Source organism: Balaenoptera musculus, chromosome 15 (genome assembly GCF_009873245.2).
Source record: "Balaenoptera musculus isolate JJ_BM4_2016_0621 chromosome 15, mBalMus1.pri.v3, whole genome shotgun sequence".
NCBI lineage: Eukaryota > Metazoa > Chordata > Mammalia > Artiodactyla > Balaenopteridae > Balaenoptera > Balaenoptera musculus.
Window position 1 is genome coordinate 59,697,570 of NC_045799.1, and position 25,593 is coordinate 59,723,162.

Below are 25,593 nucleotides of genomic sequence, written 5' to 3' on the forward strand. Positions count from 1 at the left end.
GGGCACCACGATCATGCCTGTTTTACTGATGAAGATGTTAAGGCCCAGCAAGGGTTAGTTCGAGCTCATATAGCTCTCAGCTGGCAGGATCAGGGTTGAACCCAGGCAGTTGAACCCACCACCTCCACCCTCTCCAGCCTCCTGTGGGTTGAGACACAGCCACGAAGACAGTCTGTCTGGGTCTGAGTGTGTAACAGTGGCCAGGGCACTTTCTGTCTTTATTAAGCCGTCACCATATTTGAAGAAGAAACGGTTGGCCTCGAGGGAGGTAGAAAAACGTGATATTTACATTTTAAATCAAATTAAATTAGACCATCGCCAGAGACCCGGAGGCACTGACTGTTCCCAGAGTAGCTAACAGAAGGTTGAAATGACTTAATAGTGTGGTCTTTCAGCGTTTAGGGAGAAAGTTTTGGTCTGGAACTCAGTGTAGCACAGGTAGAGCCACGGTGTTCAAAATAGAGTCTCTGCTTAGCATCTCAAGATGGCATGGGAGCCATAAATAAATTTGACTACAGAGAAGTTCTTGGCAGGAATTTAAAAAAAAAATCTTTTAGCAGGTGGCACTGTGACATGACATGAAGAAACTCTGTTTGCACTGCCCTATGTGTGTCACGATGCTGTTTGGCTTGGCCCAAGCATGCTGGCACTTTTCATCGACTGCTCTTTGTGTTGTGGTGACTCTAATACCTTAAAGTTCTGTCCTCTTAGAGAAAAGATACTGGGAGACGGTGTTTTTCTTTACCCAGGGTTTGCATTTTAACTGGTGACATTTGTCCTGCTTTGTGTATTCCAAAGGGACACATCACTTGTTGCCCCATTTTCGACATGGACCATCAAGGTACGGGGAAGCCGAGTCTTCCTGCAGCCGTCCCCTGAGGCTGGTACTGGAGGAGGCCACAGAGGGCAAAGGGGCTGAGTGTTCATTTAATACCAGCCTTGGCCAGGCCCTGGAGAATCTTTTTTTCGATTTTATCTTCTTAACCAGCCTAGGCAGCAGATAGCAGTAGACCCTTTTACAGACAAAGACACGGAGTACAGCACACTGAGCTTAAGATATGTCACCTGTTCGAGGCCACCCAGCTAGTGGGTGATGGAGCTGGGATACAAATCTTTTTTTTTTAATTTTTTTAAGCTACTTTGTTTTGTTTTTTTTTAGTTTTTTGTATTGGAGTACAGTCAATTAACAATGTTGTGTTAGTTTCAGATGTACAGCAAAGTGATTCAGTTATACATATACAAGTATCTATCTTTTTTCAAATTCTTTTCCCATTTAGGTTGTTACAGAGCACTGAGCAGAGTTCCCTGTGCTCTACAGTAGGTAGGGTCCTTATTGGTTATCTATTTTAAATATAGCAGTGTGTACATGTCAATCTCAAACTCCCAGTCTATGGGATGCAAATCTAGATTTGTCTTCTCTCCTGTTCATGTCACAGTGCCACCTTGCTCCCAAAGCTGTGATGTGTGGATCTTTTAAAGCACCCGCCAAGGCTTCACCTTCCTCAGGGCCCCAGTCTGACTGTTGGCCTTGATCTCCGAGCTGCCTTTCCAAAATGTCCTGAAGAAGGCAGTGGCAGGTGAGGCATGGTCCAGCAAGATGGAAGCAGTCACGAAGGACTAAAGTCCCCCCCCACCGCCCCTGCCCCTGCTTCCGAGGCGTGCACCTCTGTCTCCCCACGCACCTCCTGAGAGGCTCCAGAGCCCCCAGCCCCCGGTCACAGCACCCAGAGGAGGCAGCCAACTTCTCTTTCCAGAAGCCTCCACCAACGTCTCCCTTCTCCTAGACTCCTGATGGTGCCATCCCTGAGCCAGTCCCTCGGGATGGGGGTGAGATCGATCCTCCCGAAAGCCTGTGGTGGAGAAAGGGAGAGGGGCCCTCCCACTCGGTCATTTGTGAGAGCTCTTTGTCATCTGTATTCTAGAAATATTTTCCTTAGATCTGTCATTTGTCTGGTGCAGGGCTGGCTGCATAATTTGCAGGGCCCAGTGCAAGATGAAAATGCTGGTCTTTGTTCAAAAATCAGGATAAAAACGTCTTCCTTCCTTCTGTAGTCTCTCTCTTGACCTGTCGGGGTGTTTTTTAAAAATTGTATTTGCTATTTAATGTCACCCTTCCTTGGACGTGGGGATACTTGCAGGGCAAGTGCAAACCCTCCCAGGCACCTGGGGCCCTGCCTGGGACCTGACACATGGGGGCACGTGTCCACAGCAGGCCCGTGTTAGGGTGGGGATGGAGCGTGGCAGCGCTTGTTCTGTGAGGGTGGGGAAGCAGACGGCCAAGAACCCGTGTCCTCTGTTCACACACACGCTCCGTGGTCCCATCAGACTTCACGTACAAATCGGCAATTCAGAGATCAAATGACTAAGAATTTCAAGATGGTGAACACAGAGCGTTAAGCCCCAAGTGCAGGTTCCTCCCCCTCTTTGAAGCGCAGACCCCGTGTGAGTGCGCTGGCCACAGGCCCACGAGGCTGGTCCTAGCCTATGGCCTTTATGCCATACCAAAGTGTTAACTTTTCATCTAGTTAAACATCTCTCTCCGTTATTTTAGCTCAGGTTTTGCAAAGGCAAGTCCAGGTTCTACTGCAGGAAGGAGGAGTAAGAGCTGGGCAGTAAACAGCAGACGCCCATTGCAAGGAGCTGCTGATGGAAGGCTGGAGGCCGTGTGTGTGTGTGTGTGTGTGTGTGTGTGTGTGTGTGTGTGTGTGTGTGTGTTGGTTGGTGTTGTCAAGGACTGGATGAGACATAGGGTTATGGGGGTGACCTTCAAGTTACTTTTCGATGTAGTAAACCTGTTGCCACCGTATGAGCTCAGACGTGCCTGTCACTTGAACAGCATCCCCTCGAGGGCTCTGTCCTTGGTACAGGCAGGGTTTTCTCTGACTACAGGCGGCTCCTTCCGGCCGCCATCCTGTCCACTGGGAGCTGCTCAGACCTTCCTGGGCAACTGAGGAAATGGACGCTAGCCAGGCTCCACACGTTCCCTGACGAGCAAAACACCTTCCCTGCAGGGAGGGGCCGTGTTGGAAAGTGGAGAACAGCGTTCCATCCCCCCCTCCCTCACCCACCCGGCCCGTGCAGCCCCCAGAGTGTGGGGCGGAGGTGGGAGCCTCTGCAGTGACATCTCCCCCCCGCCCCGCCCAGGTCTCTTCTTTGGATGAAGCCTTTTTTCAAAACAGCAAGTTGTTTTTGAAAGGCCTGTTCATTTCTGGCTAAATTTACAAAGCAACTTGTGTCGATATTACTCTGTCGGTACCAAAATCACATGTCAGTTCCTTCCCCGGAGTAAACTGCTCACAGAGGGGGCGTCTGCAGAGTCGCTGCGACTCTCCCAGCCTCCTTTTGCCGGTGCAGTGATTTGAGGTTCGGTGTTGTGAAGTGAGTAGCTCCCCACTTTGGGAATCAGACAGACCAGGCTTCGAACCTGACTCGCAGGGTGGCTTCGGCCAGTTCCTTCGGCTCTGCGGGTCTCATTTTCCTCATCTTAAAGAGGGAGGTCGATGTGAAAGGATGAGGTGAGGCAGCTCCTGTAAAGCGCTTGGCACATGTGGGCAGATGGCAGCTGTCCCCCCTTGCCCATCATTGCTGAGTGTCCTCTCCCATGTGTGCAGCCCCACGGAAGAGCTTCCCAGGAGGCTCTCCCAGGGAGGCGTTTCCAAGTGTGGCTGAGGTCACGGAATCCTAATGCCAAAGACCTTCTGACCGCACCTGCCGACTCCCATGGAAATTGTGTCGATGCCACTTTTGCATGTCACAAATATTGGGAGCCTTCGTCAAGCACTGGGGTGTGTGTGTGTGTGTGCGCATGTGCGTGCACGCGCACAAAACAGACTTGGTCTTGCCTTTATGGAGTTTATATTCTAGCAAATCGAATAGAGTGCAAACAAGTCATCAACAAGTAAGTTAATCTATTTCTATGTAACATTTACTCTCAAACTTAGTAGTTTAAAAGAACATGTTATTTATTGTTGACTTGTGGCTAAATTTGCTGTCCAGCACATGTATGTGCCAGTCCGTCAGTACCAGATCACGTGCCCCTTCCCTTTGGGGCCTCAGGTCCTGATGCGCAGGACAGCTGACGTAGCTGAGCATCCCATCGTAGGGAGCAGTGACGAGCAGCTGTGAGGGTGACGGCAGGAGGGACGTCAGCCTTTGTAACCTCATCTTAGCCGTAGCATCTCAATGCCGTTCCGTCTTCTGTTCTTTGAGAAGCAAGTCACTGGGTCCAGCCACGCTCACGGGAAGGGGATTCCGTGCAGGCGTGAGGTGAACAGAACCCATGCTGAGAAGAGCCACTGCACACAGGGTGGCCTGTCTGCAGAGGCGACGTTTGAACTGAGTCCCGAGTGATGAGAAGGAGAGAAAGGAAGAGTAGAAAGCAGAAGAAACAGCAGACGGAGGCTCTGGAATGGGGAAGGGCTCCTTGGAGAGCTGGGAGACCACTGTGTTGGGCCATAGCGAGTTAACAACAACAACAAAAAAGTGTGGAATTGTGCTGGGAAGGTTGGCAGGGACCAGCCTTTGCTCAGGATCCCGTGGTGGTAGGGAGCTCACCTCCTGTCCCGCTGAGGGTTAACAGTCGTTGTTGGGAATTTTCTGTCGAGCTGGAACGGTCCTCTCGCCCTGGCTACAGGGCCCCCGGGCCTGGTTTTCTGCACGTGGAGTCGTGAAACTTACCGAACACAGGGGCCTCCAGTGTGCCATGTCATGTGCCAACCCAGCATCACAGGGTTTGTGCTCTGGGGACGCAGCGGCATTCCTGACCTCAGGGAGCTCACAGGGCTGAAGGGAAGGGCACAGCACAGAGTGGAGGGTCCGTGACACACGGCAGACTGATGACATCCAGCTGGGTGAGGTACGTGGACGTTTCTGGAGGAGAGAACGTGGAAGGATCTGGCACATGGGGCCGCCTGGTGAGAGGAACAGAACGCGTGACCTCAGAGGAGCCGGGCGCTGGCCGCTGTGCAGAGGGCGATGGAGGTGGTCCAGGTGGGGGTCCTGGGATGTCGGGGGGCAGATTTCTCAGCAGTGGGGAGTGGCTCAGCGATGATGTCATATGTGGAAATCCACTGTTGCCTCTGTTGCAAAGGCCCCAGGGCATTCTCTAACTTCAGAACTAGCCTTCCTCCCTGCGGTGGACGTTCCGGAGGCCTGGAGCCGGGGTGTCCAGGGCTGTGCGTCCTCTGTGTGTTTTCTCCCCCTCTCTTCCTCAGTCCCCTCCATTGCACGCTTGCTGTGTTCTCGGCTCTGTCCCTGGAGTTTTATGTACACGGTGTATTGGATTGATTCTTCACACCCACTCCCCCAACGAGGTGGGCACCGTCACCCTGTTTTAGTGCGGGAGCTGAGGCCCCCTCTCATGGGGGGATGACGGAGGCTGTCCTCCCTGAGGCCCCCTTGCCTCTGAAGCCTGTCCCTATCCAGCGCCCACACGCCTTCTTGTCTCTTCCATTTCAAACCTCTTGGGTCAGAACATCATTGGTGTTTGTTTAAAAATCCCTCAAAGAAGTTTCCAGAAACCCCTAGGGCAGGAGTTGAGAGGGGTCTTGTATTTATGTGGAAGAACATCCCTCGAGCAGATGGGAGTGGGGGTAGGCGTTGCCGTCCCTTCTTCTCGGTGTCGGAGCCCCTGGGCTGCCTGCAGAGACCGACAGGCCGTTCATCGGTGGGCTTTGAGGACAGATCGCTGTGTTTTGACCCAGAGACAGAGCAGTGAGCCCGAGCGCAGCCCTTGCCCAGACGGCAACACCTCCAGTCCGGGGGCGGGAGATGCCGATGTGCAAAAAGCAAGTTAAAGTCGTTCGCTAAGAACTGTGCTCGGGAAGGGAGAGGCGACCACCTTCTGCTTTCCTGCTGGTGATCCGATGACCTCAGCTGGGCTGACAGGTTGTGCAAGCAGGACCTGGGAGTCGCAGCACATGGGCTGGGCCTGTGGCAGCCTGGTCAACAAGACAGGCCCTGCTCACCTGCAGGGAAGCGCCACCAGGCCTTGACCCTGGCCTGAGGCTTGTGGTCCCCACCTTGCTGGATCCTCCCCCGTCACCTTCCTCTTCTTTCCTCAAGCAGAGGAGAGCCCCTGAGTGAGGCGTCTTAGTCCGTTCAGGGTGCAGTAACAAAATGCCACAGACTGGGTGCCTTACAAACAACAGGCATTTATTTCTCACAGTTTGGGGGCTGGAAGTCCGAGACCAGGGCACCAGCAGGTCCAGTTCTTGGGAAAGGGTCAGCTTCCTGGTTTGCAGATGAGCATCTTCTTGTGTCCTCACGTGGTGGAGATCAAGCTTTCTTGTCTCTTCTTAAAGGGCACTGCTGTGGTCTGAGTGTTCGTGGTCCCCCTGCCCCAATCCATACGATGAAAACCTAACGCCCAAGGTGATGGTACTAGGAGGTGGGGCTCATGGGAGGTGCTGAGGTCATGAGGACAGAGCCCTCAGGAGTGAGCTTATGGAAGAGGCCCGGAGAGAGCAGCCTTGCTCCTTCTACCACATGAGGGCACAGTGAGGAGTCAGCCGTCTGCACCCTAGAAGAGGGCCTTCACCCCACAAAGCTGGCACCCCAATCTTGGACTTCAGCCTGCAGAACTATAAGAAATAAATGTCTGTTGTTCATCATCTACCCAGTCTGTGGCACTTTGTTATAGCAGCCCGAATGGGCTACGACTGGCACTAACCCCATTCATGCGGGCTCCACCCTCATGACCTAATCACCTCCCAGAGGTCTCGTCTCCTCACACCGTCACATTGGGGGTTAGACTCTGACACACGAATTGTGGTCGGGGGACACAGATGTTCATTGTATAGCACTAACTTCATCGCAGGCAGAGGTCATTCGCTGTGGATATGAGCCCTGGAGTTCTAACGTGGTTGAATGTTTTTTAACATTTAAAAACATTCGTGGGTAATTTCTGTTCCTCTCTGCCCATATGCTACACACATTTATTGCACGCTTACTGTGTGTCAGGCACTGTTCCAGGCCCTGGGGAACAGCAGTACACACATGCCCAGAGATCGCTGCCCTCCTTCGCTTCTCCCTTGTGAGGAGCAAGTGAGTTTGAAGAAACAGTAGTCAGATGGTAGTGAGGGCCGCATAAAAATCAGAACAAGTGCAGGGAGTGATGGGGCTGGGAGGACTAGTTTATACGGGGTGGACTTGGAAAGCCATGCTGGCCAGGTGGTCTTGGAGTAAAGGCCCAAAGGTGGAGGAGGGAATGTGCCTGGTGGTTAGTTACCTGGGAGAGGGAAGTCCTCTGCAAAGGCCCTGGTGTTTCAGAAACAGACATGAGGCTGGTGAAGAAGGGAGGGGCCGTAGGAGCCGAGGTCAGAGATGTATGGGCTGGACGGACCGGGCCTCCCAGGCTGTTGTATGGACTTGGCTTTGACCTGAGTGACACGGGGAGCCACTGGTGAGTTTCTTTCTTTTTTTTTTTGGCTGTGTTGGGTCTTCGTTGTGTCTTCGTTGTGTCTTCGTTGTGGCATGCGGGATCCTCGTTAAGGCATTCAGGATCTTTCGTTGTAGCGTGACAGCTTCTCTCTAGTTGTGGCATGCGGGTTTTTTTCCTCTCTAGTTGTGGCACACAGGCTCTGTAGTTGTGGCACTTGGGCTCTGTAGTTTGCGGCACATAGGCTCTCTAGTTGAGGCACGCAAGCTCAGTAGTTGTGACATGCGGACTTAGTTGCCCCGCAATATGTGGGCTCTTAGTTCCCAGACCAGGGATCGAACCCATGTCCCCTGCGTGGGAAGGCAGATTCTTTACCACTGGACCACCAGGGTAGTCCCCACTGGTGAGTTTTTGAGCAGAGCGACAGTGGCCAGTCTGTTGAAAGCAGATGGTGGTAGCCAGGGGGCTCTTGCCGGGGTCCAGGTGAGACGGCCTGGTGGCTGGGCCTGGTGTGCTGACAGAGGAAGTGGTGAGAGGTGGCTGGATTCTAGATCTGCTTTGAAAGGAAAACCATCAGAACTTGCTGTGGACTGCGTGTGGGCTATGAGAGAAAGAAGAGTCCGGGGTGGCTCCAAAGTTTCTGGCCTGAGCAGACGGAAGGAAGCTGGGAATTGTCAAGTGGGAGGAGGCTTGAGGGGGGAAATCAAGTGTTGGCTTTTCAGGCCATTTCCTTTGAAGTGTGGGATGCCGATTACATATGCAAGTGAAGGGAATTCCCTGGCAGTCCAGTGGTTAGGACTCTGCGCTTCAACTGCAGGTGGCACAGGTTCCATCCCTGGTCGAGGAACTAAGATTCCGCAAGCCGCACGGCCAAAAAAATAAAAGATAAAAAGATAAAATGGTAAATTAAACAAATATTCCAAGTGGGGCTGCTGAATGAGCAGTTGAATGTATGACTCTGGGGGTCCCAGTGGGAGATGTGTATTTAGCGGTCATCAGGGTGCAGGTGCTATCCAAAACCGTGGGACTGGCTGAGGTCATCTAAGGAGGTTTTTAAAAATCTCGCTTAGGGGCTTCCCTGGTGGCGCAGTGGTTGAGAATCTGCTTGCCAATGCAGGGGACACGGGTTTGAGCCCTGGTCTGGGAAGATCCCACATGCCACGGAGCAACTGGGCCCGTGAGCCACAATTACTGAGCCTGCGCGTCTGGAGCCTGTGCTCCGCAACAAGAGAGGCCGCGATGGTGAGAGGCCCGCGCACCGTGATGAAGAGTGGTCCCCACTTGCCGCAACTAGAGAAAGCCCTCACACAGAAACGAAGACTCAACACAGTCATAAATAAATAAATAAATAAATAAATAAAAGAACGTGAATTTCTAAAAAAAAAAAAAAAAATCTCGCTTAGAAGAAGAAAACTTGTGACCATCTCCCAACCCATTCATCCCGGTGCTTAGTGGAGATGAGAAGGATCGTCCTGCTGTGCAGTGAGGGTGGTCTGCCCCGCAGTGCAAGGGCGACAGCCTCTTGGAAGAACCTGTGAACTGGCAGTCCTGACCCGGCAGCTGCCACTCATCCCAGGTCTGGGACAATCCAGCGCAGGTTCTAGGAATACAAGCACCAAGGAAGCAGGCAGATCTTGCCACGAAACTGGTGCAAAGTGGAAGTTTCCGGGGCTGAGTCACCGTGGCGTGACACCTCCAGGGCCCTTCCTCGGCTGCTTCAACCTGATGTGCTGCATCCTTGAGCCAAACTCGTGTTCTCTCTGCAGCAGCTTCCAGAGGAGCCTCTGAGGCCTCTGCAGGTGGAGAGTATTCAGTGTGCTGTGGAATTGGGTGTATGAGGCATTTTCTTTCTTGGCATAAATAGATTTCTACCTGAACGTCTCATCGGTGTTTTGGGGGCTGAGTCATTATGAAAGTGGGAGGCCAATCAATTTTTTAGGCCAGGCATCGCCTGTTTAGCTTGCTGAAGGCAAGACCTTTGTTTCTTTGACAAGGAAGGTGTTGGAGGGCAGTCCACGTCCTTCACCGTATGGAGGCGCTCCAAGTTCAGCCTCCAGCACCCGCCCACACTGCACACGTGCACTTGAGCAGCAGTGTCCTTCTGTCCAGCTGTCTGTGTCCACAGTTCACTGCCCAGCATGACTGTGTCCACCCTGGAGAAGCAAGGTGGTCGTTACCTGAAGGGGGCTCCTCTCAGCTTTAAGCCAGTGCTGTTTGGTATGAGAAAGAGACCATCCAGGGAGAGAAACATTTTTCAGTGCTCATAAAATTTAATGTTTTTCATTTACTGTCTTTCTTTTGAAACGTGGGCATAATTTATCGAGCCGTGTTCAAAATATTCAGGAGGGCTCTATGTATTCCTTCCGAAGGAATATGATTAAAAATGCACCGGTCTCCCCTGATTCCTGGAAGACATTAGACTGTGACAAAGAGCCACATAACTTCAGGATTTACATCTTTATATGAAATCCGTTGCTTTCCAGCACCCTGCACAATCAACTTAAAAACAGCACTTCAGGGTGAAATATTTTCTGGAGAAACCTCTGAATTGGGGAGCGAGTGGTAGATCTGTGATATTATGTAACTTCCTAGGTTTGGCATCCAGTTCTCAAGAATGAGAAGAAGCTGTCCCAGGGTGAGCCCCTCCCGTGTGCCAGCCTGGGGCTCTGAGGTCAGCTCTTGTCCCATCTGGGTCTCCCACCAGCCCTGCCCGCTCAGCACGATGGGTCCCCACTGTATAGCACAGGAGCCTGGGGGGCACAGGAGTGCTGCGGCTTGGACGCGGCTGGGCCTGGGTGTGTCCTGGTTCTCCTGCCTCCTGCTGGCTAACCTCCTCCCGCCCCGCAAGCCTCCCCTTGTGTACAGTCTTCTGGACCCCTCCCCTGGCCCCCGGGACCCCACTGTGTTCTGGCTGGGACACTGGCTGTGCTGTATGGGGACTGTCAGTGTCTGAATCCCTCGGGGGCAGGGAGCTCCCCGAGGTCACCACTGATGCCCAGAACCTGGAGAGAAGGTGGCATATCCGCCAACTCCACTATTGGTGAGGGTGAGCTCCCAGTGAGAACCCAGGACAGCGCCTGGCGCACCAGCGAATGACTGCATAGGCGAACGAAGTCATTCCAGAAATGGCTACAGACAGGAGGAACTTTATAAATGAACCACCCCAGAGCCAAGAGGTGGTCCCTCGTGGTGGTGGTGAGCGTGGGCTCCAAGTTCAGAGCCCAAGGCCTCAGCTCGTTAGTCTTGACGAGGACTGAACCTCCGTGCACCTCCGTCTCCTCGTCGGGGTGGGGCGGTGTCGCTACTAGAATGGAGAAACCACCAAGGCAGGGATTTTTCTCTCATTTGCTACTATGTCTGTAGTACTTGATAGATGTACAGGGCTTGGTAGATGCAAATAGAAATTTGTTGAATGAATGAATCTCTGAGAATTTTCGGGTACTGAAGATGAATTTTTAAAGAAGAGACAATGCCGTGGCCGGGCCTCAAACGGTTGTCTGTGGATGAGCTCACAGAGGGACGCTGCTGGGACCTGGGGCCGCCCAGGTGTGCGCTCGGCAGATGTTTGCTCTCGATGATGATGGCCTCCCCCCTTCCTCTCTCCACCCCTTCCGTCTCCCCACCTCCTTCCTCCTCCCCACCCCGCCGCCAGCAGGCTGGAGAAAGCTTTCTGTGCTGGGGAGACAGACGAGGCCAGCACCGAGCTGCCTTCCAAGCCCAGGATCCCTGGGAATCGATAGCTGTCCCCTGTGAGCAAGCCTGTAACAGCAGTGCTTTTGAAAGGAGAGGGCAGCAAAGCCTTTTTTAAAGACTTAAAAAAAAAAAAAATTGATTGATTGCCGCATTGGGTCTTCGTTGCTGCACGCGGGCTTTCGCTAGTTGCGGCGATCCAGGGCTACTCTTCGTTGCGGTACACGGGCTTCTCGTTGCGGTGCATGGGCTTCTCATTGCGGTGGCTTCTCTTGTTGCGGAGCATGGGCTCTAGGCGTGTGGGCTTCAGTAGTTGTGGCATGTGGGCTCAGTAGTTGTGGCTTGCAGCTCTAGAGCGCAGGCTCAGTAGTTGCGGCACACGGGCTTAGTTGCTCCGTGGCATGTGGGATCTTCCTGGACCAGGGCTTGAACCCGTGTTCCCTGCATTGGCAGGCGGATTCCTAACCACTGCGCCACCAGGGACACCTAGCAAAGCCTTTTAAAGTAATTCTTGACCCGTTTTCATAGCCTGGCCGAGCACAGTGTTTTGTACTTGTAACGGGTTATAATTACAACCACTGTGCGATGGCAGCTAAATGACATTATCTGCTGTGTTAACAGAAAGGGGCCTTCACCGTCTTCTCCTCTGTTGCCCCCCACCCTTCACTGATCCAGCAGAAATAAGCCCCAGAAGTGTCAGGTGTTGTCAGTGGCTTTGGCCGCCATCCCTTGGAAGACATGTGGAGTCGGGTGAGGTCTTGCGTTTCATGACAGGCCTGGGAGGCGGCACTCTATGCTGGGGTGCACGGAGGCTGGCCACGTAGGGCCACACCTCCTCCTGTGGGTGCCGTGTGTAAGAAACGGAGCGTGGGTCTGGCGTCACCCAGTGCCATCATCTCTGTGTGACCATGGGCGAATGTTCTAGCCGCTTTGGGCCTCAGTTTCCTCCCCTGTAAGATGGGAGAAGCAGGGCACCTAGCAAAGTGTCTAAGGCCTCTGTGTGTCGTTGTGCAGGTTGTACACTGCATGAGGGCATGCGGTTCTCAGGACCAGTGGGAGCTGTGTCCAGCCTGTGCGCCACGCACTGAGCCCCTGCGGGGCTGTGGCCGCTCAGAGACACACCTTTTCTTACAAAAGAGCCTTTTTCTGTGGCCCTGAAAGTGCTTGACATGTAGTAAGTGCTCAGAAAACAATAACTGCTCTTACACTCTTGAGGAATCATTTATGGAAAACATGGATAAACATGTCAAAGGATCTGGGGAGTAAGGTAAACTGAGATATGAATTCATCTTTGAAGGGTGGATAGGATTCTAGGAGATGTGCACAGAGGGAAGTGTAGGGGCAGGATGAAATCTCATATGATCAGTGTCGGTTTTTCCCTTGAAATATTTCTTTCTCTCCCCTTCCCACCTCTTCCCTCCCTTCCCCACCTTGCCTCTCCTCCCATCGCTTGTATGCCATGCCAGGGAAATTCGTGGAAAGCCATTGAAAGATATTTTAAAACTTTGGATTCTGGAGAAATTTAATGTAGGCAGAATAGTGTAACGCACCCCCTGTACCCATCACACGGTCTCATCCGGCTCCAGCTGCCAAGGCCAATCCCACTCCATGCCTAACCCTCCACTGCCTTCACCTCCATATTCTTTTGAAGCAAATTGCAGACCTCTTGTCATTTCTTCGTCAACATCAGTGAAATGTTTTAAGCAGAGAAGGGATGTGATCGGGTTTGGGTCATAGGGAGGCCATTTGAGCGCCAGCTTGGGGGTGGGGCGGAGGACAAGAGGGCAGCGGGATGGCAGCTGGAGACTGCTGTGTTTGTCCAGGTGGGAGATGGGAGGCTTCTCAACCAAGGCTTGGGTGACAGAGATGGAAGAGTGGGGACAGATCTGAAGGTGGTTAAGGCTGTAGATTCTGTGGGACCAGTGACACGGGATGTTTTTCTTGGTGCCGGTTTAATGGCATAATAATGGCCAACAGTTACGGAGCACTCAGTGCCTGTGGGCTCCTAGCTGAGCACCTCTTGCGTATATATCACCTTGCTCAGATCTCACAAAAACCCTGTGAAATCTACACTGTTAACCTCATTTTATGAATGAGAAACTGAGACCCAGGTTGGTGAAAGCTTCTTGCCGGAAGTCACAGCTAGAAGCTGGGGAATCCCAGGTCGCTGGGCTCTGGAGTTTGTGCCTTAAACACCAGGCTGTGCGACCCCTCTGGTAATGCCACCACCAGGATGGGTGACAGGTTCTTTTTTTCGGCCGTGCTGCGCGGCATGCAGGATCTTAGTTCCCTGACCAGGGATCAAACCCGTGGCCCCCGCAGTAGAAGCATGGAGCCTTAACCACTGGACCGCCAGGGAAGTCCCAGGATGGGTGACAGTTGATGGAACCTGTTTAAAAACCTCCACAGATGCCTGATGCCTCTTGTGTTATTCTTCTGATAGGAACGTGTCTTTCAGCAGAGGGCTGGGGCTCAGGGTTGTTTTTGCTTTTTTTCTCCTGTCCTTGCTCATTTGTCTCAAACAACCACCAGGAAGGTGTTGGCTGCTCTTTTATTATTGCCATTTCCGTATATTCTGCCTTTGCTCTTTAAGGGCCATTAGTGGAAAGCAGGAAAGAAAAGGTGTTATCTGGGTGGGTAGCAGCTGCTGCCGTGTGTGACCTTTCTCAACAGCTTGCCCGGTGTATTCTCTGAATGGTCGGGTGTCGGGAGAAATGAGGGCAAACGTCGGGGACAGGGACCCAGCAGCTCTGTGGCTGGGCTTTAACAGTTACATAACATCTGTTTCTCAGAGGCATCCCGTAATTAATGAGTTCTGGGTGTTTCCTCCTCCCCCATTAAACCATAATACCAGCCAAATGTTTTTAAGCATCCCTTCTCTCAAGCCCGGCATTCTGAGCACAGAACGGCTCGTTACAGAGGAGGTGAAGGAAGTCTCTCTTCCACGGGAACTTATCCCTCGGCCTCCTTGCAGGCTTCTACTTATCTCAGTGGCGCTGCGGATGGAGCCCCCACGGGGCTATCTCGGTGGACTTGAGGATGCAGCTGCTCCCTGGGCTCCCGGTGAACCTGTCACTGGGCAGCTTGACAGTGATCCAGGAGGATCAGTCCCGAGATCCCAGAGCTCTGCCTCGTCAGGGCGAGCCTGCACGCCTTGCCGGGGTCAGCCCCACACAGCAGAATCAGAGCGCAAGGTGGTCTGGAAGGCACAAGGAACAGGAGACTCGGGAGATGCAGGACCCCGAGCCCCGCATCACACCGGCCCCCTCTAGCAGACTGGTTTTGGGCAATCGCTTTACCTTGCTGAGGCTTGCTTTCCTCATCTGTAAAATGGGCATAAAGCTCGACCTCCCAGGCGGTGGTGCCTGCTCCTGTAAAGCACCTGGAACACCGCCGGACCCGAGGAGGCGCTCCGTTACGATAAATAAAGGATCACTCACTGTGGCAGGCACCGGGAGCTCCTCAAACTCTGTCATCACTTTGTTCCTCATGACAAATCTGGACAATAGGGAACGATACCCTCATTTTACAAAGAAGATACCAAGCGTCAGAGGTGTGAAGTAATTTACTCGAGGTCACACGGCAGTGAATAGACAGGACCTGGGTTTGACCTTCACGCCCCTCGTTTTTCTGCACCTGATTCGAGGCCCTGCTTGGAGGGCTCGTTGATGCCAAACATCTCCAAGTATTCCTGACAGTCCCCTGGAATGTCTTCATGTTGGAATTTTCATTTACACACTGGTTTGCACAGTGCCTTCACATGAAGCAATGACCACTTTGAAGAAGGCCCATCTTGGCTGCCGGCCAAGTTTCTGGGTTTCTCCTTGGGCCCTGAGTTTCACAGTAGCTCCTGCCTTTGCTAAGGTTCTTGTTTACCCTGGGCGCTCCTTCCCTTACTGCCAGGGTCCCCCCGAGGGGGCTGGTTGCAGACTGGTCTGTGATAAGCCAGACCGGGCCTCGGGAGCAGCCAGAGACGGTGCCTTTTCCCGGAGTGTGCACGTGTGTGCGCGTGCTTGTGCGTGATGGTGCCCCTTACCTGGGTAATGCTCTCTGTACTTGATCCCAGGTTTATCACCTCCTCCAGGTCCTCTGGTATCTTGAGATGCCAGCTCAGCATCCTGGTCATGGTATATGCAGAGAAGCAGGGTAGAAAGTCCAAAACATGGACTCAGAAATTTGAAAACCAGTTCTGCTGCTTACTTCCTGTGTGGCCTTGGGCAAGGTGTTTACCTTCTTTGTACCTCTGTTTTGGTTTGGTGCTCAGTTCCTGAACCTCTCCTTCCTCCTCTGGGAGATGGGCATGATCAGGCAGCTGCGGGAAAGGCCCACCATCAGTCTCAAAGAGAGCGATGGCAGCTGTAATTTTTTTTGAAGACATCTGTGACCTCAGCTAGGTCTGGACATGTGTTGTTTCAGTTAACGTTCCTGATTTTCTTAGTCTTCAAGCCTAAATTGACTCTGTACGAGGAAACAAGGTATATACATCTAAAAGACCAACAGATGTTGATAACATTGGTTCTTATTTTTCTTTTCAGTTCTCTTCACAAATTTTATCCAAAAATGGTCGTATTTTGGCTTTTTTCATCATTATTAGTCATTGTTTCTAATAATTATTAATGCAAAACGTTGTTTCAAGTATAGCATCTGTGTTGTCGATAGGTGCTTCTCAAACTATCTGTGCTGAAGAGCCAGGTTTTTTGGGTTTTTTGGTTTTGGTTTGTTTGTTTTTAAGTATTTCCAATTCATTGCAAATGGGTACTTTTGTAAAATACAAAAAAAAACAAAAAAACCAACTAGAAAAATTCCGGAATTCCTGGATTTCATACCAATATGAAATTGCTTCAGATGTTTCGAAACACTTATTGTGAATTTCTGTGCTTGCCTCAGGTGGGTAGCAGACAGCTCACATCCCTGCCCCAGTTCACAGCCCCCTCGGTTGCAGACTTAACTCTGCCATCGCAGGAGTAACAGCGCTGCGCGTGGTGGTTGCTGCCATCTGGTGTTGGCCGGCAGGCTTGATGTGGTTTTTCTCTGGTTGAGCCTTTGTTCACCTCCTTGAGAATCTGGAAGTTGAAAGCTGACAAGTGGAGGAGCTTCCGTGACATCCCGATTTTACAAATGATGAACTGAAAAACCTAGGTTTCTAAAACTAAGGAGTGGCCCCACTGCAATTCACACCTGAGTGTGTGAAATCCTTCCCCTTTGTCTTTGACAGTTGTTCCCAAGTCTGATCGATCATCACAGTCACTGGGGTCTTTAAAAAGTATTGCTCTGGACTCCCCCACATTGAATCAGCATTTCTGGGAGTGAAGCCCAGAAATCTGCATTTCTCAGAAGCCCTCCGAGCAACTCATGATCAGCTTGCTCTGGGAGCCACTGGTCCACACTGTGCTGCTTCCCTCTGCTCTGCGGGACTGACTCATCTCCTTAACCCCTGAAGGGCTCAGCTTTCTCCTGTGCCCCAGGGTGGAGGGCAGGGAACACAGACAGTGGCTCTGACTCTGATGCCTTCGACTCACAGCCTGACCTCTCTGAGCCTTGAGGCCCCATCCATAGGAGGCCCTGCCCACCTGACAGGAGGGTGGCGAGGGTCACATGAGCTGATGGATATAATAGTTGGTGTTCAAAAGTATATTAAGGCAAGTGGGCACTGGCTAGGGCTTTGTCTTTACCCAGGTGGGCATAGTGTCTTCACCGCAGAGGGAGGTTCTAGATCCCTCCCCACGGCCAGTGTCACTGGGACCCACAAACAGTTTGTGTGTTTTATAAAACTGAGGTAGATTCTGAGGCATCAAGTGAACATTCTCAGAGAGTTTGAGTATGTGACCAAAAGAGTCTCAGTTGCTGTTAAAATTTGGGAGTGTCTTGGTCTAATTAATCAGGAAGTGTCTAATTCGGTACGATAGCCAAAGGAGGAGTGAAGCAAGATTTACTTGAATGTGATTAGATAGAACATTCTGATATAAAAGGAAGTGCCAGAGGCTTTTTTTTTTAAATTTATAATCGTTTCATGATTTGGCAGGTAATTATGGTAATTCCTGGGATTTTCACAGACTTAAAAGCTTTTTCACAGACACATTATTTTTGGAGATCATCTTCCCTGATGCCTCAGCTGGAAGGGATTGCTCAGTCTCCTGAAGCTCCAAAGACATCATCTTACAAACCCCAACTCAAATGTCACCTTGATGACGCCTTTCCCTGTCAATGATGACCCTTTAGGCCAGGGATACTAAATAGGTGTCATCACGTAGGCCAACACACTGATCAGTTGGTTAGGGCTGCCTGGGTATCTTCTTGAGGAAGGTAGCCGTGATTGACTAGTGATGTCTGCCAAGTGGCAGGCAGTGGGAGAGAGCAGTGGAACCTGACAGATTTCACCAGTTCCCTGTGGTTGGGCATTTAGGTGGGTTCCAGCCATTTGGAGCTAAACTTCTGCTTGAGCACATGTGCAAGTAGAGGCACAGGCTACTCCACAGCAGGGGTTTGCTAAGCCACAGGTGAGTGATTTCAAAAGTCTGACAGATGTTGCCAAACAGCCTAGTGACTTAAACTTCTTAAATCTTTCTGCCGTCTTCTCTCCAGCCTAAACGACAAAACCCAAATGTTGACTGATAAGCATTCACACCTTATTAGCTCATGAGTTGTGCACCTTCCAGACATAACTTGGGAACCGTACCTGCTGCCATCCATGTGTTCCCTTGGGCCTTTCAGAGAATCGGGGCTCAGTTCCCAGTGCTTTGGCCCATGTTGGGCTCTGTTGGAAGCTGCATCAGCTGTGGTCAGTGTAACTCCACCTGGCATTTGCCTCTGACTTTGTCACCATCATTAGTGTTGTCAAATGGCACCTCCTCCTTAACTGCCTTCAGATTAGTTTTCAAGGAAATACAACTGCTGAGAGTAGTAAGAAACACGACAGACTTCTAAAGTGGCCCTGAGCGTTGATGGTGCCAGCACACAGTGAGTGCCTGGCTGTGATTTAGGGCATGGATCGGCCGTAGCAGGCTGCCTGGCATGTGTCAAGGCCGACTGGAGACGTGACTCCTGAGTGTTGTCTCTGGGCGAGGCCTTTCCCGATACCCCGCCTTCCAAGTCCTCCTCTCTCTCTGGGCTCTAGTCCAGTTTGTCTGACCTCTAGGGTGTGAACCGCATGACTTTCCTGCACCCCAGCACCGAGAACAGTGCCTGGCGGGCGGTTAGCCATTCTCTTGGTGACATTCCTGCTTTGGAGACGGTGAGGCTCTCTCCACAGCCGTCTGAGCCACTTGTTATGGAACATGTGGCCCTTTTCCATGTGGCTTCCGGAGACCTGCCTCTCCTCCTCCTCCTCTTTCATGTCCCTTTCACGTGATCACCCACCATGTAAAACGAGCTTTCATTCCCTGAGCATTTGCCACGTGCAGACATGGTGCCAAGCCTGCTAAGGGCGGCAGCTCATTTCATCCACACGGCGGCCCCGTGCAGTGAGCATGTTTTTTTTGTTGTTTTGTTTTGTTTTTAACATCTTCACTGGAGTATAATTGTTTACAATGTTGTGTTAGTTTCTGCTGTATAACAAAGTGAATCAGCTATACATATACATATATCCCCATATCCCCTCCCTCTTGCGTCTCCCTCCCACCCTCCCTATCCCACCCTTCTAGGTGGTCACAAAACACCGAGCTGATCTCCCTGTGCTATGCAGCTGCTTCCCACCAGCTATCTATTTTACATATGGTAGTATATATATGTCGATGCTAGTCTCACTTCATCCCAGCTTCCCCCTCCCACTCCATGTCCTCAAGTCCATTCTCTATGTCGGTGTCTTTATTCCTGTCCTGCCCCTAGGTTCATCAGAACCATTTTTTTTTTTTTTAGATTCCATATATATGTGTTAGCATATGGTATTTGTTTTTCTCTTTCTGACTTACTTCACTCTGTATGACAGACTCTAGGTCCGGCCATCTCACTGCAAATAACTCAATTTTGTTCCCTTTTTTGGCTGAGTAATATTCCATTGTGTATACGTGCCACATCTTCTTTATCCATTCATCTGTCGACGGCCACTTAGGTTGCTGCCATGTCCTGGTGAGTGTGGTTTTTAATCCCCGTTTTGTAGGTGACGGGCCTCAGGCTCACAGAGGTTAAGTGACTCGTACGGGAGCACACTGTTAAGTGATCCAGCCAAGACCAGTCTTGCACCAGAGTCTGAGCCCTTAACTGCCTCTCTCAGCTACCTCCCTGCCAACCTCTGGGCCTTTGCACCTGCTGTTTCCTCTGCTGGTTGTGTCTTTCTCCTCTTTGTCCACAGGGTGACCTCCTAGAGCTCAGCATGTTTATGGAACGTAGAAGACCCGCGGGGCTGAGTGGCATTAGGGAGAGTTGTTGGGAGGAAAGGGGCAGGAGATGGTGTTAGGGAGAGAGGCCGGCGCCAGATCTGGAAGGAGGGTGGATTTTTATCCTTAGGGCAGTGAGAAGCATTGAAGGTTTTAAACAGCAGGTGACAACATCAGCTGTTGCTTTGGGAAGATCACTCTTGCTGCTTGGTGGAGAAAGCATTGGAGGGCCCCCATCTCTCTCTCTATCCTATTCCCTGCAGCTATTGAGAATAACGAAGGAAGGTCAGGTGAAACCTGTAAATGCCCTCAGAGCCTCATAGAAATTCCGATAGGCAGTGGTTGTGCCTTTTATTTTGATGATAATGGGAACCATTTGTGATCTCACATTTCTCTTCTGAGGCTCTCTCTGAGTCTTGAATTCATTTCTAGTTATGCTAGAGTTTGGAAAGAGTTATTTGAGGAATAGTAAGCTCAGTATGGTTTATGTAAGATGAAAGCTGTTTATATCAGTAACTGTTTGTAGGGATATGTATGTAATGGAGAAATTCAGGGTTTCAGAGCTTTGCCTAGTAACAATGAGCATTGCCATTTTAATGACTGCAGGAAATTATTTCATCAAATTGTGTCTCCTCAGTTCCATAGGATTTTCCCCCCCATTCCCTAGTGAAATGAAAGCTTTGTCTGATGTGGTCAAGTTACTCTCTGGCTGCAAAAGAGAACCAGGGTTTTGACGGCTCATGATAAACACCACTTGAAACTGGGATGTTTCAGTGTTTTATGCACTTACGGAAAATTGTTTTAACACTCTGGTTTCCACTGCCAAACAAAACAAAACAAAACAAAAACAAAGCAAAACCCTGCTTTGCTTTAGAAATGACAGTGGCACTTATTTAAAGCTTGCATTTTGTGGGGGCATATTAGCTGGTATTTAGCAGTGATATTGGCAGTTGTGTATGTTTCCTGCTTACTGTGTGGTAAATGGATTCTCAGCCCTGAGGAAGCTCATGGAGGGTTTATGTGATTTCTGTGCGGAGGAGTTGAACAGGCATTATTAGTGATGTTGTATTTGTTTGTGAAAGGCCAAAAGATCATCTTAAGCTTTTTTTATACAAAAGGAATAAGGCAACCGGGGAATATTAACTTTAGGTCTGTATGACAAAAAAACGTTGGTTAAAAGACTCAGTGACTTATTCTCCATTTGTTAATTGCATAGCTATTGCAATGTCTTTTATGCCATTTTCACTTTGCATTTCACACTGGTTTGAAAAAGGTGAGCATCTGAGGGACAGAGAGGGGATGACATTTGAGTGGAGATTCACAGAGCAAATTAATGGATGCGTCAGAATTATGGTTGGGAACCTGATAAATTTCACGTTGATTACACCTGGCTCCCCTTACTTTCAGGTGAAAAATTTTAATTCTTTTAAAGAGGCTAAGTGGTTATTCTCTCTGATAAATTATTAGGAAACTGAAAAGTAGAAAGAATGGAAAGAAAAATACCCCTTGACTAATGTTAATATCTTCGTGTATTTCCTTCTATGCCTTTTACCCTTTATATAACATATCCAAAAAATAAAAATAAAGAGGAGGGCTTCCGTTTATTCCACCTGAAGCATCAAGATTCAGGTTACTCTTTTTTTTCCCCACAAAGCTTCTCCTTACATCCTTTCTTTATTCTGACAGTATGTTTTATATTTCACATAGAATACTTATTATAAATGGTCTGATATTATTTACGTGTTATATAGAATGTAGTAAGTACCTGGCTGAAGTCTGGGGTATAGGAGGGATGATCTTTTGAGAAGGGCGGAGGGACAGGGGTTAGGTGGGGTCTGCTTGACCTCTGTATTCTGGGGGACTTCTATGTAAGATGCTCGCCAGATTCTTCCTTTAGGGTTCCTGATGAGCACGGCAAGATTACACTCTCACATTTCTCTAAAACATTTAAATAAATTACAGTTGAATTTGATTTTAAGCCCCAGTAAGATCACTCTTGTAATCAGAGAAATTACTGTATGTTTTGACCGTATGAGATATCTTTGTTCTGTTTGTAAGTTACAGCTTGAAAGATCTGTTATTGATTCTGTCCATCAGTCATGGGCTGTCTTATCGCAACCTCCATTTTTATTTATTTGGGATCAGCCAAGAGTATTGAAACGTGGATAAATTCGCAGGCTCTTGGCAGGCCTGAATGGGCTAAACAGTGGAGTGGCAGGATTGTGGAGTGTGGCCCAGTGGCCAAGAGCCAGGGCTGCGGAGTCAGCCCTTTATTAGCTGTGTGACTGTGACCCAGCTCCTTAAACACCTCTGACATTGTTCCTCTTTCTGTGAGGTAGGAGCAATAATATCTTCCTGGCATAGAATGAGCAGTGACCATAGGGCAGCTGTGCTGCTGCAGGTGTGTCTGTCACCCTCCCTGTCACCATCCTCAGCAAGGCTCCGGTTCTGTTTTCTTGGTTTTCAGAACCAAGGCCCTGATGAACAGAAATGGTCGGTCATTCTCCTTGTACCATTAGCGGGGAAATTCTTGACAGGCACAACTCAGATGAGAAAGAAAGACTTTGCCAGAAAATTATTCATTTATTAAGAATAAAAGCCTAAGGTCCAAAAATGACCTGATACAGTCATATTGTGACCATAAACTGGGGACCGTTGAGTCCATAATGTTAAAATCAACCAAGTCAAAAACGTATTCAACTTCTGAGTGGATTGCGTAGCTAATCCGTAAGTATAAGCAGTGTTACTGTTTCCAGCCCGACAACCTCCTGATGCCTTGCTGACAAGTGATGGGCTCGGAGAGGGCGGGGGCGAATCGTGGGGGAGGGTCTGCCCTCCGAGCCTCACTACGTGGTGCTTGTGCGTTGCAGGTGGCAGAGATGCACGGGGAGCTGATCGAGTTCAATGAGCGCCTGCACCGGGCCCTGGTGGCCAAGGAAGCCCTCGTGTCCCAGATGAGGCAGGAGCTCATCGACCTTCGGGGGCCGGTAAGTGCTCCCACCCGGCAAGGCCCTGGCCTTGCCATTCTGCCCACACCGTCTGTCGGTCCCCCCAGCCTCTGCTGCTCACAACCGTGCTGTTATGTTTGTTCAATGTCAAGGGTATGGAAAAGTACAGACACTAAAAGAGGGAACATCCAGGTAGCTACCATCTAGATTTTACGTGCATTAGCCTTTAGCACATTTGCTTTCCTTTGGGTGGGAGGGGGTAAAGTAAATAAAATGCTACAGAATCTGTCAAAGTCCCCTTGGCACCATTTCATGCCCTGTGCCCATAATCGATATTCTGAAATTGACATATAGCCTTCTCCTCCCTGTTTTTATAGTTACTACATGGATAAATTTCCATAGAAATAAATAGTTTCGGTTTTGTGTAACTTTTACCTACATGGTATACTTGTACATATCTGTTTGCCCCGTGTGTGTGTGTCTTTATGTTTATTTAGCATTATGGTTTGAGGACCATCCCACATAGATCTAATAGAGGGTTTTAAACTGCAGCACTCTTGACACTTTGAGCCATTTAATTCTTTGTGGGGTGGCTGTCCTGTGCATTGTAGGATGTTTAACAGCATCCCTGATTCCTACTCACTAGAGGCCAGTAGCACCCCACCCAGTCATGGCAACCAAAGATGTCTCCAGACATTGTCAAATATCCCCTGGGGGACAGAATCACCTCTGGTTGAGAACTCCTGACCTAGTTTGTTCACTTTCTTGATTCTTTAATTCTCTATTGAACGAAATACTACAATATTTTAAATCTGGTTGTGTTCATAAACATTTAGGTTGTTTCCAGTATTTTGCTACTGCAAATCATGTTGCTGAGAGCATCTTGTCCTTCTGTGCACATTTATAATAGCTTCTTCTTTGCTTTAAAACTTTCTTATGATGTCAAATGTTAAACACCTGAAGGTCGGCGGATGTGTGATGCACTCTCATGTAACCATTGTTGAAATGAGCTATTGTCAGTCATGGTCAATCTTATTTCAAGTTACCAGTACCTGCTTTTCCCTTCCATATTGGTTTGAATCAAATACCAGGCAGTTTCATCTGTAGACATTTCAGTGTATAGCTATAAAAATGAAGAAAACAAATAGAATATCATGGTCAGGCCTCCATTATCAATAATTTGTCTATACCAACGAATTTCGGTGTTCAAATTTCTTCTTGTCTCATAATTTTTTTAATAGTTTTTTTGAGTCATGGTGAGGAGTGACAGATCTGGATCTGTCTGCTGTGAAAGACCGGATTTTTTTTTTTTAAACGATTGAAAAATGTCAAAATTTGGACTCTTGACAAACCTTGTTACACCCATGCTAAACAGCCAAGTACTATAAAAGGGTATGATCAGTGAAAAATAAATCTCCTTCCTATCCCGGGCCCTTTATTGTCCTGCCCAGAGGCAATAACAGTGGTCCGTCCTGGGTTTGTCTTTCCAGAGACGAGCACTGCTTGAGTAAGCCGCACACACACACCTACACGTTTAACAACCAGTAGCGGCTCTATCCCCTGTTCTGTATATTACTTTCCTCCCACCTATCTATGTACCTTAGACATCATTTTATTGTACTTCGCGTGTAGACCTGCATCCTTCTTTTAAAGAGCTGCATTGTATTCCTTTGAACTGATAATACCAAGGTTTATCTAACCAGGCCCCCATTGATGGATATTGAGTTGCTTCCCATTTTTATTTTTACACCAAAGCTGTCAATAACATCCTTGTGAAATCCACATTTAGACTAGAAGTTTGTCTGGCAGCTCATGGGGCTCCGCTCGGCTGGGTATGGACCCAGAGATCTCGTCGTGCAAGCTTTCGGGGCGCTGGGAGGACTAGCATCTTCTTCCATCCTCCCCCATCTGTTGCAGGAAAACCCTTCCTGAGCGCCAGCATCTGTCAGAGTTCCGACAGTGTGTCAGGCACACATGGGTCTTCACCTTCATTCTCTCGTTTGATTTTGAAGACAAGCCTGTGAGTCGAGTGGGATTAGCATCCTCTTTAATAAACATGGCAGTTGAGATGCAGAAGGGTTCAGGCCCCGCTGGACTTCTCATTATATTCCACCACGGTGCTGGGCCCCCAGCCCATCGGCTTTCTTCTGCTCCGGGTCCCTTGCTTCCTCCCTCTGTGGGGCCTTTGTTCCTGCTGTCCCCTCTGCCTGGAATAAGGCTCTGGGCCCAGGTAACTCACCCCTCAGTATCTACCCATCATCTCCTCAGGAAACCCGACCAGGTCAGATTTTCCGTGTTGAATGTGATGTTTATATGTATCTCTCCCTTCTTCTCTTGCTGTGATTTTACATTTATCTCTCACTAATCAGTATCTCCATGAGGTGCCCCTCCTTGAGGGCAAGTTCCATGTCTCTTTCTGCTTCCTTTGAATCCCATTGATTCACATAGTAGGTGCTCAATAAATATAAGTTGACTTATTGAGTGAATGAGGGAATGTCACAGGTAGTAAGTGGTGGAGTCCAGATTTTCCCTGGGCCCCTCTGACATGAAAGCCCATCTTCTCTCCTCCTGCCAGGCTCCCTCTTGCTTCCAGTCTGATTGCCCTTCAAGGCAGTGACATCCCTTTACCCAGAGGCAGCTCAAACCATCATCAGATCCTTCTCCTGCGGGCAGGTTGTGATGGGCCAGAAGTGAGGAGGGAGTAAAGCGGTCCTGAAGGCTGTTGGGAAGAGCTGGCCATTTGGGCATTGGCCCCAAGGGGACATCTTGACCTTGTTGTTACTGCCTCAGGCCCGCTCCAGTCATCTGCCCAGAGCCAGACAGATGGGACAGAGGAGGGAGGCAGCCGCAAACTCAGCTTCAGTTCTGGAGCCCACGAGAGGCCTCTCTTGTGGGAGGCTGCCCTACCCCTTCGTTTCCACTTTCTGCTGACCCCGGACTAGACTTCCTCCCAGACCGCCGGAGTATTTGAGGACCTCATGGTCAGGACCGGGTCTGCCCAATTCGGAAACCCCGGTTTCCTCTTCCATCAGGTGGAGAGTAACGTGGCACTAGCCGCTTGGGCGGCTCCACGAGATGCTGCCGGTAAAGGTGCTTGGTGGCGGGCACGTGGTAGAGGCCCCGTTTTCATCTCTGAGTCCCCAGTGCCCAGCACCCTGCCTGGCACATCGTAGCTGCTCCGTAAATGTTTGCTAAGTGAGAACTTCATTTTCATAGAGCAGAGGATGACTCCATGCACCAAATAATAAATTTTTTAAAAGATAGG

The 25,593-nt window shown here is 49.9% G+C and overlaps 1 protein-coding gene across 4 annotated transcripts in view; it reads left to right on the top strand.

Moving 5' to 3' along the window:
- Nucleotides 1–25,593, top strand: part of SNX29 (sorting nexin 29) — a 569,335-nt gene that overhangs the window by 336,976 nt on the left and 206,766 nt on the right. For all 4 annotated transcript variants that reach the window (XM_036826193.1, XM_036826192.1, XM_036826194.1 and 1 more), the window contains one exon: nucleotides 22,251–22,367. In XM_036826193.1, coding sequence (XP_036682088.1) covers nucleotides 22,251–22,367 — 117 coding nt within the window. The remainder of the gene's footprint in view (nucleotides 1–22,250; nucleotides 22,368–25,593) is intronic.